The sequence below is a fragment of the Esox lucius genome, chromosome 25, assembly GCF_011004845.1.
Source record: "Esox lucius isolate fEsoLuc1 chromosome 25, fEsoLuc1.pri, whole genome shotgun sequence".
Taxonomy (NCBI): Eukaryota; Metazoa; Chordata; class Actinopteri; order Esociformes; family Esocidae; genus Esox; species Esox lucius.
Window position 1 is genome coordinate 19,858,735 of NC_047593.1, and position 15,460 is coordinate 19,874,194.

At 43.8% G+C, this 15,460-nt stretch overlaps 1 protein-coding gene across 2 annotated transcripts in view; it reads left to right on the forward strand.

Moving 5' to 3' along the window:
* The first annotated feature begins 791 nt into the window (after nt 1–791).
* Nucleotides 792–15,460, forward strand: part of grk4 (G protein-coupled receptor kinase 4) — a 49,852-nt gene continuing 35,183 nt past the window's right edge. For both annotated transcript variants that reach the window (XM_029118070.2, XM_029118071.2), the window contains exon 1: nt 792–1,212. In XM_029118070.2, the coding sequence (XP_028973903.1) occupies nt 1,161–1,212 (52 nt within the window). In that variant the 5' untranslated portion in view covers nt 792–1,160. The remainder of the gene's footprint in view (nt 1,213–15,460) is intronic.

Below are 15,460 nucleotides of genomic sequence, written 5' to 3' on the forward strand. Positions count from 1 at the left end.
TCTGCACTGTTTTTCTGATCCATTGGATTCTTTTGCAAAAAAATTGCTCTTCTTGTGAATATATGGTATAATTTTAATTTTGAAGTGACCCCAAACCCCAAACTTTTCAACTATAGTGTATGTCCTGTACAGATTAGGCACATTAATAGTCCAATTTTTTGTTGGATTTTTGTTCTTTTTTTACCAATAAGATGGCCTCAGAAAAAGATCTGCTGTCCAAAGATACCAGATAGCAGATACCTCCTCATCATGTAAATGCAGCCTATGCAGAGGACGCGAGCAGTCCAAATGATGCCTCGCTGTTTTTTGTCTGTCCAGTGAGTGCTTAACTTGATTAACATTACACGTCCCATATGGCACACTATTTGCTATTCACTGCACTAGTTTAAACCGGGTGTCAATGTGGCTGCGGACATGAAGTTTAACCATGATGAATGACATTACCATACCGTGATATTGACACACACACACACACACACACACACACACACACACACACACACACACACACACACACACACACAGGCACACACAATGACATAGGTACGTGCGTGTGTGAGAGAGAGAGACAGCGGAGACAGAGTGTAAGCATTTGTGAGCGATAAACTGTGTTTGTGTGTGTGTGAGTGCGTGTGAGTGTGTGTGAGTGTGTGTGTGTGTGTGGCGCACGGCACTGTGACTGTTGTAGTAAGATGATCCCTCCTACTCTCCCACTGTCGTAGCTTTTGCCGGTGCCGCACGGACTAGGAGGCGAAGGGGCGGTGAGAGATAGAAGAGAGAGAGAGGGGGGAGAGAGAGAGGGGGGAGTGAACGAAAAAAGCGGAGCGCGAGAGAGCAGGAAGGAAAATAGATTGAAGGAAGGAGAGGCTTTGCTAACAAGCATTATATCTCAAGTTAGCCGCCGTGTTTAGCCTGAAATGGTATTTAGCCTGGAAGGTGGGAAACTAGTAGCGAACTGGTACTAGCAGAGCGCGATTAAAAACCTCCACACCTGGTAGCCGAACTCAAATAGAAAGGCTATGCGCCAGCTGCAGAATTCACTACCACCACCATCATCATCATCTTCCTCGTCGTCGGTGCCACTACCTTTATCTTTTCCGTTGTAGAGAAATGTATTGCCTATTCTGTATGGAAGTCGGATCTTACAGTTACTGACCAGCATGGAGATTGAGAATATAGTCGCCAACACGGTCCTGCTAAAGGCGAGAGAAGGTAAGAAATCATTAAGCTACATCAAAACGACGACGTTACATAGGCTAACATACAGGGGGAAAGATGTCAAGGCAGAGAAAGAAAGGGAGGTAGGAAGAGAAGAACGAGAAGAAGAAAAAGAATAACCGCGGTTTTGGGTAATATTCGTAACAAAGGCTGGGTGATTTCTTTGGCCATCACCGATCGTTTCGCACTGCTCTCTTTCCTGGACTCTCTCTTTCATTTTCTCCCTGCTGTATCTCTCTCCCTCACTCTTTCCCTACGCAGCGGTATTCCTAGCGCCTTGTCTGGCTATACGGGAACCATATAGCGCTTGCGTTACAATGTATGCTACCGACTTAATCATTGTAGCTCATCACAAAAGACAACGATTTCGAGAACCTACTCGAAAATCTTTTCAACGATCGGGTTAAGTTTTCGCAGGATCAGAAGGCCTAATAACACGACAATCGATTAAGTTATAGCGTCTTTTGATATTGGATTTCGTGTTTCGAATGACAATATCTGAAATAGGTTGATATGACAGTAGACTAGTAGCCTAGCAACTGCATATCCTCTTTCGGAGCACAGACTAGATTCTTGAAATATTAGGCTATAGGTTATTATTTCCAGTACCATTGCCTGATAGAATAGCCCATCGTCGTCATACGTTGGCGATTTTGTGCGTATGGCTTTCGTTGTCTGTCTGGTTGTACGGGGTTCATTTCACTCTTGTAATATTGATGTGTTTATTCAGTGTCTGTGTGTGTCCCTTTATTTGACGCATTAAATTTAAATCCACTGCAATGCAACCCGACCAACGACAACATCGACTAACAGAAGCGGCTCCGAGCAGCAAATACTTTTCCTACATAGGTGGAGACAGGGAGCTCTGGGTCTTTCTTGGGCCCGACCGGTGAGAGGCCAAATCACACACCGTGTACCCCAAGTGGGTGCCTTTCACCTGGGGGAGGGGCCTTACTCAAGCCCCAGGCCTGAAGTCATTGGTACAATATCGGAATACTAACAAAAACGGACGAAAACACATTTTTCTTTTGAGTGTTAACAGAGGAACAGAAAGGAAGCGATATACATATGCTATTCTGTTGTGTTTTAGTTACAAGATGGATAGATTGGCCTACAAAACAGAATTAGCGAGGAAGAAAAAGAGAGGAATCTTATTAGTTAGTTGCTGCCAGAAGCCTATTGAGGTGGTGGGAGAGAGGAGGGGGCTAACTTTGTAGCATCGATAGGTGTGTGTGTGTGTATGTGTGTGTCTGTGTCTGTGTGTGTGCGCGCGCGAGCGCGCGCGTAAGCCCCTGTTATGTGTGCGCGCAAGTGATCTAGCATTATCTCAATACACAACCCACGTCGTTCTCTTAGGTAAGTAAACAGTGGCTGTTAAGCCTATTAGTTACTAAACATTCATGATCACACACATGTATGACGCATTATGATGCCGTTATAATGCATTGTAAGCCTTGTTATAAACATAATTTTATTACAACCCTGTCTCAACAAGAGCCATCGGGTTGAAATATCTGGCTCACGCGTGGATAATATAATATTCTCGTCTTGCATCATGACAGGGATTTCCGGCCCTGTTCCTGGAGATCTACTGTCCTGTAGGTTTTAACTCCAACCCTGTTCCTAGAGATCTACTCTCCTGTAGGTTTTAAGTCCAACCCTGTTCCTAGAGATCTACTCTCCTGTAGGTTTTAACTCCAACCCTGTTCCTGGAGATCTAATCTCCTGAAGATTTTAACTCCAACCCTGTTCCTGGAGAGCTCCTTTCCTGTAAGTTTAAACTCCAACCCTGTTCCTAGAGATCTACTCTCCTGTATGTTTTAAGTCCAACCCTGTTCCTAGAGATCTACTCTCCTGTAGGTTTTAACTCCAACCCTGTTCCTGGAGATCTACTTTCCGGAAGGTTTTAACTCCAACCCAGTTCCCTCAAAGCTGCCATCCTGTAGGTATCTCCATGTCACCTGGTAGGAGCGGACTGCTCAGTATGAGGCAGTCTAGGAGTATGCTGAAACTTAAGAGACATCTGAGACATCCAACCCTGAAAGACCCAGCCCTGAGAGAACCAACTCTGAGAGACCCAGTCCTAAAATGTCCAACCTTGAAAGACCCAGCCCTGAGGGGCCCAGTCCTAAGAGACTCAGTCTTAAGACATCCAACCCTGAGAGACCCAGTCCTAAGACGTCCAACCCTGAGAGGCCCAGTCCCCAGAGGCCCAGTCCTAGGATGTTCAACACTGAAAGACCCGTCCCTGAGGGGCCCAGCCCTAAGACGCCCAACCCTGAGAGGCCCAGTCCTAAGAGGCCCAGTCCTAAGACGTCCAACCCTGAGTGGCCCAGTCCCCAGAGGCCCAGTTCTAGGATGTTCAACACTGAAAGACCCGTCCCTGAGGGGCCCAGCCCTACGACGTCCATCCCTGAAAGTCCCATCCCTGAGAGACCCAGCCCTGACTGGGTGGAGAATAGGATTTTATGTTTCACAGTGTCAAAGATAGTGGATGGATTTAAGTTGACGTGAACAATGAGTACGGCAGTGGGAAAAGCCTCTGTAACACAGAGGAGGGCTGTTTCAGTTGAGGGACCCTCTTGCATCCTGACTGGTCAAGGGTGGGGAGATGTTCTGACAGATATAATCGGTGAGATGGCCAGAGACAGAACGCTCAAGTGTTTTGGAAAAGAAAAACCAACAGAACAATGTTTTGTGGTTTTTGGTGTCAGTGTGGTCTAGTGTTGGTTTCTTGAGGACTCAGGGGCAACTTCAGCTAGTCAGCACATTTTGTTGTCAGCTAACTTTACTTTCAGCTTTAGTCACCACGATATCAGGTCAAGCTATTAGACCACCAGGAGTTGATTCTTGGAAAAAGCAATCCACGTATGGATTAAACATGAAATATACTGTGCTTCACAAAAAATATTATCTTGCAACTTTTGATACCGCATAGTTTAATAAACGGAGTCGCCTGAAAGCTGGTCCCATTTTTTGTGAACCAACCCATTCTGCTATACTAGCTACCAGTCAAGTGCATCACTGCAGAAGCAAACGGCAGTGTAATTATTTATTAATTGTATACAAAGAGAGTGTACGTAAAATAAGTATTAAATCAGAGGCATTTTTAGGCATTACGACCCTATGTAACGTGTCTTATTGGGCATTATGACTACATGTAACATGTTGTATTGGGCATTACGACCCTATGTAACGTGTCTTATTGGGCATTATGACCCTATGTAACATGTCTTATTGGGCATTATGACCCTATGTAACATGTCTTATTGGGCATTATGACCCTATGTAACATGTCTTATTGGGCATTACTGCAGATTGTCAGGGCTTGGTGTCCTTTGTCTCAGAAACAACTCAAACTTGACGAGCGTCTGATCTGGCTAGAAACTGCACTCCATCCCTTGCCTCTTACTCTGACCCTGGCTAGTGTGTAGCACGTTGCCCAGAGTGCAGGGGGCTGTTTGGGCCAGCCCCCTAGTTGTGTGTGCTAGCCACACGATTCGGGCGTGTCCCTGTGTGGTGTTTCGTAAACACTCGTGGAGGTTTCAGTTCTGAAGACATGTTCTCCTCAGGCTCTAATACAATGGCTTGCCTCCTAAATGGCACACTATTCCCTATGATGTGCCCTGTGTTTGAGCAGTGCCCTCTCAAATGGTTGTTTGTTTATTTTGGAAGTCACCAGAATGTCAGGTGGGTGTGTAATTGGTTGGTCGTGTATTTCCTGAGTCTTTTTTGGCCCTTGAAGTAATTCATCTGACCACGAGGTTGTGTACGATGTGATGATCATCATATTCTCAACTTTTCTCAAGTTTTTTTTTACCTCATGGTTGGGAAATATGTTCAAGGAAAGGATAAAACATGTTTTAATTGCACTAGGTCTTCAATGTAGAACCTTTTCTAATCCTTGAATACAGTACAAGTTTGCTTTCATTGCTGCCTGGGAAAATTCCTCCAACAACGTATGACTAAATTAAGACACATAATCTAGAGAATAGAGTGTCACTGGAGATTCTTTAATCTTCTAGAGAATAGAGTGCTACTGGAGATTCATTAATCTTCTGGAGAATAGAGTGCTACTGGAGATTCATTAATTGAGATTCATTAATCATCTAGAGAATAGAGTGCTACTGGAGATTCATTAATTAAGATTCATTAATCATCTAGAGAAAAGAGTGCTACTGGAGATTCATTAATTGAGATTCATTAATCAAATAGAGAATAGAGTGCTTTTGGAGATTCATTCATTGTTCATTGCCATGTCTGGCAATGTCTTCAGCCTTATGATGTTTGAATCCGTGGTTTGGCCTCATAATGGTGAACCGTGGTTCCTCTGTGGTCATTAGGTTTCATAATGGTGAAATGTGTTTCCTCTGTGATCATTCTGCCTCATACCTGTGAAAAGTGGTTACACTTTGGCAATTTGGCCTGATATCTATGAAATGTATTTCCATTTAGCCTCATAATGGTGAAGCATGGTTGTTGGGAGTGTACAAAATGTACACATTTTACATTTTGCCTTGGCACGACACAGTTGATTCAAAATAACAAACTCACCATTCTTGGGATTGAGAAACGCTTGAGGTGTAGAGGTCTAGGCCCCCTGGCTGGAGGTGAAGAGGTCTAGGCCCCCTGACTGGAGGTGTGGAGGTCTAGGCCCCCTGACCTGATGTGTAGAGGTCTATGCCACCCCACTTGAGATGTAGAGGTCTAGGCCCCCTGATTTGAGGTGTAGAGGTCTAGGCCCCCTGACTTGAGGTTTAGAGGTCTATGCTACCTGACTTGAGGTGTAGAGGTCTAGGCCCCCTGACTTGAGGTGTAGAGGTCTAGGCCCCCTGACTTGAGGTGTAGAGGTCTAAGCCCCCTGACTCTGGAGACACTACATATGCCCCTGGGGCACAGGGCTGTAGCCCCCGCTCAGATGACTGACCAGCTTCTGCCTCATGCTGTCCAGTCAAGAAAGTAGTCGTTAAAATGACGCTGGTAGTGGCTACCTTGGGGTTGTGTGTTCTAATCCCCGTTTTCCCTTCCTGAAATAGTGTTGCGTTTCCTATTCTGTTGGGGTCTACTGGGTCCTGTTGGGTTCTGTAGCTATCTGTTCTATCTGTTTACACTATATTATTTTGTATTACTACTCATCCTTGTTTCTATTGGCTCTTGTCCTATTCTATTGCCCTGGCTACAGTAACAAACACAACAATTCATTCATTCATTTATTCTTCTTTTCAAAGTCTGGGCTCTGGAGTGAAGTCAGCCCTCTCAACACACACCACACACACACACACACACACACACACACACAGATTATTCTAGGAAGGTCTAGCAGTGTCTGATATTAGACAAGGAGAGAGCAGCTTTACCACGGCCACATCCAGGTCAAAATGTGTTCTCAGTGGTACTCTACTGTCTGTGGGACACTACTTTAACCACCCTATTCCCACTAGTACTCATGGGAAATATGGCGCCATTTGAGACTGAACCATTATAGTCAGACAACAAGCACCTTGAGCATGGAACACACAGCACCCTACCACACATACAGAGATAGGCAATGTGTGTGGTGTCAGTGTGTCTGTGTGTGTGTGTGTGGTGTTGTTAATATATCTTTTGCTGAGATATCTGGGATTAGAAGTTCTGGGGTTGATATCTCTCAGCTGATATTAGGACAGAACAGAAATGCTCTTCACAAGGATCCAACATTGAAAATAAACAGAAATGCACTTAACAAGGATCCAACATAGAAAATAAACAGAAATGCACTTAACAAGGATCCAACATAGAAAATAAACAGAAATGCACTTAACAAGGATCCAACATAGACAATAAACAGAATTGCACTTAACAAGGATCCAACATAGACAATAAACAGAAATGGACTTAACAAGGATCCAACATAGAAAATAAACAGAAATGGACTTAACAAGGATCCAACATAGACAATAAACAGAAATGGACTTAACAAGGATCCAACATAGACAATAAACAGAAATGGACTTAACAAGGATCCAACATAGACAATAAACAGAAAAGGACTTAACAAGGATCCAACATAGAAAATAAACGTCAGTGTTGTTAGCTCTGGATAGTGCTTGATGGGGCTTGGAGGGCATTATGCGTGTGCATGTTCAATGGTGCGCGGGCCTATGCAACGCCATAAAACACCTCGTAAAGGCTTTAAAAAAAAGTTTACTCCACATCCCATTTGAAGAAGAAAAAAAAAAAAGACGTATTCTTAGGTCAGTTTTTGAAATAATGACAGAGGATGTGTCCCAAAAATGGCAGCCTGTTGCATTCATAGTACACTAGTTTTCACTGAACCTGCGCGGGCCCTGGTCAGAAGGAAGTGTACTACGTGGGGAATAGAGTGTCGTTGGGGTCCTTGCCATCCAGCGGTGCGGTAGCAGTCAGCCAGCTGTTGTGCCACAGCGACAGGCTTTGGGACATTTAATAAGCCAGCTGGCAGAGCACACATGTGATGTTCACACGACATCGATGTGAGGAGCGCCTGCCCAGGCCTCATTTCTGACGTTGGGTACCCCACGCCCGTTCCCAGTTCACGTCCCAGATCTGTAGAACTGGGGAGAATCGGACAGCGGTGGAGGGAAGTGTGACAGCGATTTGAGTTTGACAGGCCCTGGAAACACCCTGCTGCGCAAACACACACACACACACACACACACAGATGGTGACAACAAATGTGTGCCAGCATGAAACCACAGGTCATAAAGCCTTACAGGCTAACGTCACAGACGGGGGCTGCGTTCAGTGGGGAAATGTTTTGGAGTGCTTTGCAACAGACAGTCACAAGTCTTTCGTAACACGCTGTAGGTGCCAAATGAACACAACCCCGACAAAGACCGTGATATCCCAGGAAAGACTTCCAGAATGGCTTATAGTCAGCTGTTGGTGTCATTTGTTCAGGTGACACAAACACACACACACACACACACTCACAGAAGTCTCTTTGCTGTCATTTGTTCAGGCGACACACACACACACACACACTCACAGAAGTCTCTTTGGTGTCATTTGTTCAGGCGACACACACACACACACACAGAAGTCTCTTTGGTGTCATTTGTTTTCCGCTTATCTCATGAACACAAAGACAGAAAGGGATATAAAAGACACTGGGGGAAGAGTCAACACTGTGATCCGGTTATGATACCTCTCTATCTCTCTCCCTCTCTCTCTCCCTCTCTCTCTCCCTCTCTCTCTCCCTCTCTCCCTCTCTCCATCTCCTCTCTCTATCGCTTACTTTCTTTTTCCCTCTCCACTCTCTGTCTCTCTCTCCCTGTCCTCTCTCTCTCCCTCTCTCCCTGTCCTCTCTCTCTCCCTCTCTCCCTGTCCTCTCTCTCTCCCTCTCTCCCTGTCCTGTCTCACTCCCTCTCTCCCTGTCCTCTCTCTACCTCCCTCTTTTCCTCCAGCCTTCTCTCTTCTTTCCCATGATGTAAATAAGACTCAGTCACTATGTGGGGGATAGAGTGGTCAAAAGAAGTGGCCTATGGAGGGGTCTAATTACCCCCTCACCTGGGTTAGATGGAATGGATCAGAGATGACCAGCACTCTGAGAGGTTTTCTGGACACAGGGCCTGAATATTTTACACACACACACACACACACATAAGAAGGGTGACGATAAACTGACCATACTTACGCCCTTACCAGCCTGTTGCTGACATGGTTCATTATGATCCGTAATCTACCACTGTGGTGTGCTTGCGTGTCCACAGCGTGTCCTCAGCGTGTCCACAGCGTGTCCTCAGCGTGTCCACAGCGTGTCCACAGCGTGTCCTCAGCGTGTCCTCAGCGTGTCCACAGCGTGTCCTCAGCGTGTCCACAGCGTGTCCTCAGCGTGTCCTCAGCGTGTCCACAGCGTGGTGTGTGTGTGTGGGTGTGGGTGTGTGTGTTTGGAGACAGCCTACGGGGGGCTTTTTGAAGGACTCTAGTCTCTCTGTCCATTCAACTTCTCACGTTCTCACACTTCCATTTCACTGGCTCTGTACTGTTCTCCTGTTCACCCCCTATCTGGGGAAGGATCTGACTGCAGGCCTTTGGTCCGTCCAGCCTCTCTCTTTCTTTCTCATTCACCATACCATTCCCAATCCACTCCCTTTCTCTCGCTTTCTCTCTTTTGCAGTTTTCTCCCTTTTAATTTAAATCAGTTAAATTCAATGGGGCTTTATTGCCATGGGAAAAAGTTGTTTACGTTACCAAAGCAAGTGGAGAAGAAGAAGAAAATAGAATAAACACAAGTCAAATAAACAATCACAGATTCTAAAGTAAACACATTTTAAGTGTTGTATGATTAGATATTAGCTGGCGTGGTAGCAACGTGCAGATAGTTAAAATCATTGAACAAAGAAGTAATATACAATGTATTTTTTATGTTATATTACATTTGTTATATTTCTGCATTGATTAGCACATTGTGATATTTCACCTAACAGATACTGAAATTTATCAGGGTACAGTATCTCACAAAAGTGAGTACAACCCTCACATTTTTGTAAATACTTGATTATATCTTTTCATGTGACAACACTGAAGAAATGACACTTTGCTACAATGTTAAGTAGTGAGTGTACAGCTTGCATAAAAGTGTAGATTTGCTGTCCCCTCAAAATAACTCAACACAAAGCCATTAATGTCTAAACTGCTGGCAACAAAAGTGAGTACACCCCTAAGTGAAAATTTACAAATTGGGCCCAATTAGCCATTTTCCCTCCCTGGTGTCATGTGACTCGTTAGTGTTACATGGTCTCAGGTGTGAATGGGGAGCAGGTGTGTTAAATTTGGTGTCATCGCTCTCACACTCCCTCATACTGGTCACTGGAAGTTTAACATGGCTCCTCATGGCAAAGAACTCTCTGAAGATCTGAAAAAAAGAATTGTTGCTCTTCATAAAGATGGCCTAGGCTATAAGAAGATTGCCAAGACCCTGAAACTGAGCTGCAGCACGGTGGCCAAGACCATACAGCGGTTTAACAGGACAGGTTCCACTCAGAACAGGCCTCGCCATGGTTGATCAAAGAAGTTGAGTGCATGTGCTCCGTATCATATCCAGAGGTTGTCTTTGGGAAATAGACGTATGAGTGCTGCCAGCATTGCTGCAGAGGTTGAAGGGGTGGGGGGGTCACCCTGTCAGTGCTAAGACCATACACCGCACACTGCATCAAATTGGTCTGCATGGCTGTCGTCCCAGAAGGAAGCCTCTTCTAAAGATGATGCACAAGAAAGACCCCAAACAGTTTGCTGAAGACAAGCAGACTAAGGATCTTGGATTACTAGAACAGTGTCCTGTGGTCTGATGAGACCAAGGTAAACTTATTTGGTTCAGATGGTGTCAAGTGTGTGTGGCGGCAACCAGGTGAGGAGTACAAAGACAAGTGTGTCTTGCCTACAGTCAAGCATGGTGGTGGGAGTGTCATGGTCTGGGGCTGCATGAGTGCTGCCAGCACTGGGGAGCTACAGTTCATTGAGGGATCCATGAATGCCAACATGTACTGTGACATACTGAAGCAAAGCATGATCCCCTCCCTTCGGAGACTGGGCCACAGGGCAGTATTCCAACATGATAACAACCCCAAACACACCTCGAGGATGACCACTGCCTTGCTAAAGAAGCTGAGGGTAAAGGTGATGGACTGGCCAAGCATGTCTCCAGACCTAAACCCTATTGAGCATCTGTGGGGCATCCTCAAACAGAAGGTGGAGGAGCGCAAGGTCTCTAACATCCACCAGCTCTGTGATGTTCGCATGGAGGAGTTGAAGATGAGTGAACTCCATGCCCAAGAGGGTTAATGCAGTGCTGGAAAAGAATGGTGGCCACACAAAATATTGACACTTTGGACCCAATTTGGACATTTTCACTTAGGGGTGTACTCACTTTTGTTTTGCCAGCGGTTTGGACAATAATGTCTGTGTGTTGTGTTATTTTGAGTGGACAGCAAATGTACACTGTTATACAAGCTGTACACTCACTACTTCACATTGTAGCAAAGTGTCATTTCTTCAGTTTTGTCACATGAAAAGATATAATCAAATATTTACAAAACTGTGAGGGGTGTACTCACTTGTGTGAGATACTGTATGATCTGTGGGTGTGTATAATCCCTCGCCCTTGCTGTAGACAGGAAACCAGTCATACATTGATTACATCATGAGCACGAAGCTCACTGCTAAACATCAACACGGATTAAACGAAGCTCACTGTAAAAACGAAGCTCACTGTTAAACGTCAAGCTCACTGTTAAACATCAACACTGATTTAATGAAGCTCACTATTAAACAAAGCTCACTGTTAAACATCAACACGGATTTAATGAAGCTCACTATTAGACGTCAACACTGATTTAATGAAGCTCACTATTAAACAAAGCTCACTGTTAAACATCAACACGGATTTAATGAAGCTCACTATTAAACAAAGCTCACTGTTAAACATCAACAATGATGACACAGTTTGTTTACAGTGTTTTTGCGTGTGTGGGCTTAGGTGTGACTGTGTGTGTGCATGTTTGTGCCCATGGGCATGGTCTGTATAAATTCCAGACAGATATCTCCCGGTTTGACATTCGTAATACCGACATTATATGTTATGAAACTTCCCATTGCAGCAACCATGGATATATTCCCAATTTACCACACAAGTTATCAAACAACAGGGTTTAAGTTTTGGTAAGGTTTACAGGATTTAAGTATAATAACTTAGTTAGGTGTTTTTACTTTTTAACCAATAGGGATCTTTGACTTATTGATTATTTTAAACAATTCACACAGTATATAAACAATTAATATTTCACTGTTTGTTTTTTTGGTCTTTGGTCTCCACAAGCAGAAGACTGGTGTTTGGTAAAATTTCTAAAGAAATGTTTATTTAGAGATTTTGTACATGTCGGTTTTGATGATGTCATTGTTGTTAATAACCCAAAATGCACCTCACCACAGATGAAAGAGACAGAAAAGAGAGAGAAGGAGAGAGAGGGGCAGAAAACGGAGAGTGAAATGGAGATAGAGATGACAGAAAGTGACAAGCGTAAAGAAACAGGGGTGATCAGGACATCAAGGAGGGAAAGACGAGAGAGAGAGATCTTAATTATGGCAAGGTTTCATTCTGTCAACTTTAAACATATTCTTTGCTTAAACAAGTTTAAAAAAATACATTATTTGGCTGCCCTTGCTGGGGAACATTTTGAATAATGATTTTAGATCCAAGCAGAACTCTTTTGATTCCAGCTACAATTTGGTTCCATGTAGAACCCTCTGCAGCCATTTGTTGCTAGGTTCTTACCTTTCATCTCTAGTTTATACTTCGGCATCAATAGGGAGACCCGCTTCCATTACTGTGTGATCCAGGCATGGTTAGAGAAGTGTTCATATCAGCCCTTATCTGAGTTGCTTTGGTCCTCACCCCCAAATGGATGTTGTTAGGCTTTAGTGGAACATCCATATGCCACCATCTAAGTAAATTCTTGGAGAACTTCTGAAAAACAAGAAACCAGGCAAGCCTAGTTCAGCCGGACTGCAATAGAAGGTATTGCCCTCTTGAGATTCAAATCCAGGTCGCCCATGTGAAAGACTGTGTCATTAACCACTACACCACAGAGCTCAACGTTTGATGGGTGTCAGTATAGCGTCTTGTGTCTATGAACAAATCCTCTTTTGCCACTTGCCGTTTTAACAGCTAATTTGCCATTTGTGATTGATTTTGATACAGTTAAACTGACTAACGTTTCTTACTAAGTTTACCTCCACCACAAACAGCGTCTATGACATGCCTATGTTGTAGCCAGCAAATGTGTTGGTCTATCCTGACCCAAAACACATGCACGGATGCGTACTTTGAAAATCCACCAGAAACAGTCACAATATAACCGTAAACTGTTTTATTTCAGGCTTACTATAATGTAGTCACTGGAGGTTTATAGCCTGCAAAGTTTTCGTTTATACGGAATAATTAATAATGCGTACTTCGCCTGCGAGTAGATATGAACTCAGGACCTATAGTTTGCATAGTTTGCTTCTCTAACCACTATGCTATTTAACCAGGGGTACCCAGTCAGTCAGTCACTACCTCAGTAAGAGACATTCGTTCTTCTTAGCCGGCTCCGCTTACGCGGTCCAGCAAACCGCACTGTCCCAATATGAGAACCAGTTTTGTTGTCAGGTAGAAACCTTTTTCGTTGCTTTCAAGAATAGTGTTTGTTCACAACTGCTAATAACCCATAAATTCCCAAATGCGACTGTTTCTGGCGTGGAATAGTTCGTCTTCAGTTTCGCTAGCGATTGCTCAATTCTTATGATTATTCCTAGGAAGTTAGTAGATACTAGTAAGCCTATTACTGGCTAATAAGCTGTTAAAACGGCCAGTGGCAAAAGCCATTCAGTTCATAGACGCTATGGTGGAGAAAAACGTTATAAGAAATGTTAGTCAGTTTAACACAATCCTGAATGGAGTCTAGCGATCTGTTATCTGTTTGTACTCAAGAGTTCACACCACAGCAGAATGTTTTGCAATGAAAACAAGTGTTTTGGTTTTGTCTAGTGAATACCACACCGGTCTGAAATCACTGTATATAAGGATTTAGTGTTGTACATGGGACAGGGAAAGACTCAGTATAAGCCAGTGTTTATTGTAGTGGCTGAGTGGGAATCTAAGTTAAATAAATGATGGTTCCTGTCCCATCCAAATGAAGGAATTGTACATCACTGACATAAAACAGGGTGGGGTTGTACATGCACGCGCATGCACCCAATTACACTACTGTATACCCAACATACACACACACTTGTGCCTTTGGCACTTGCTTTTTAAAAGATGCAATTACTTATCTCTCCCTGCCTCTTTCTTTCTCTCCCCAATCCACCTCTCTCTCCATCTCTCCATCTCTCCATCTCTCCCACCCTCAGGTTCTTGAGACTTAGAGGATCCCATTACTTAGAGAGGTTAACACACACTTCCTTTGCCTCCTTGTGTCTTAAATTATACCATATTCCCTATATAGTACACTACTTTAACCAGAGTCCTATGGAGAGATGACACCCTATTCCCTAAATAGTACACTACTTTAACCAGAGTCCTATGGAGAGATGACACCCTATTCCCTATATAGTACACTACTTTAACCAGAGTCCTATGGAGAGATGACACCCTATTCCCTCTATAGTGCACTACTTTAACCAGAGCCATATGGAGAGATGACACCCTATTCCCTATATAGTACACTACTTTAACCAGAGTCCTATGGAGAGATGACACCCTATTCCCTATATAGTACACTACTTTAACCAGAGTCCTATGGAGAGATGACACCCTATTCCCTATATAGTACACTACTTTAACCAGAGTCCTATGGAGAGATGACACCCTATTCCCTATATAGTACACTACTTTAACCAGGGTCCTATGGAGAGATGACACCCTATTCCCTATATAGTACACTACTTTTACCAGAGTCCTATGGAGAGATGACACCCTATTCCCTCTATAGTGCACTACTTTAACCAGAGCCATATGGAGAGATGACACCCTATTCCCTATATAGTACACTACTTTAACCAGAGTCCTATGGAGAGATGACACCCTATTCCCTATATAGTACACTACTTTTACCAGAGTCCTATGGAGAGATGACACCCTATTCCCTATATAGTACACTACTTTAACCAGAGTCCTATGGAGAGATGACACCCTATTCCCTATATAGTACACTACTTTAACCAGAGTCCTATGGAGAGATGACACCCTATTCCCTATATAGTACACTACTTTAACCAGAGCCCTATGGAGAGATGACACCCTATTCCCTATATAGTACACTACTATAACCAGAGTCCTATGGAGAGATGACACCCTATTCCCTATATAGTACACTACTTTAACCAGAGTCCTATGGAGAGATGACACCCTATTCCCTATATAGTACACTACTTTAACCAGAGTCCTATGGAGAGATGACACCCTATTCCCTATATAGTACACTACTTTAACCAGGGTCCTATGGAGAGATGACACCCTATTCCCTATATAGTACACTACTTTTACCAGAGTCCTATGGAGAGATGACACCCTATTCCCTCTATAGTGCACTACTTTAACCAGAGCCATATGGAGAGATGACACCCTATTCCCTATATAGTACACTACTTTAACCAGAGTCCTATGGAGAGATGACACCCTATTCCCTATATAGTACACTACTTTAACCAGAGTCCTATGGAGAGATGACACCCTATTCCCTAT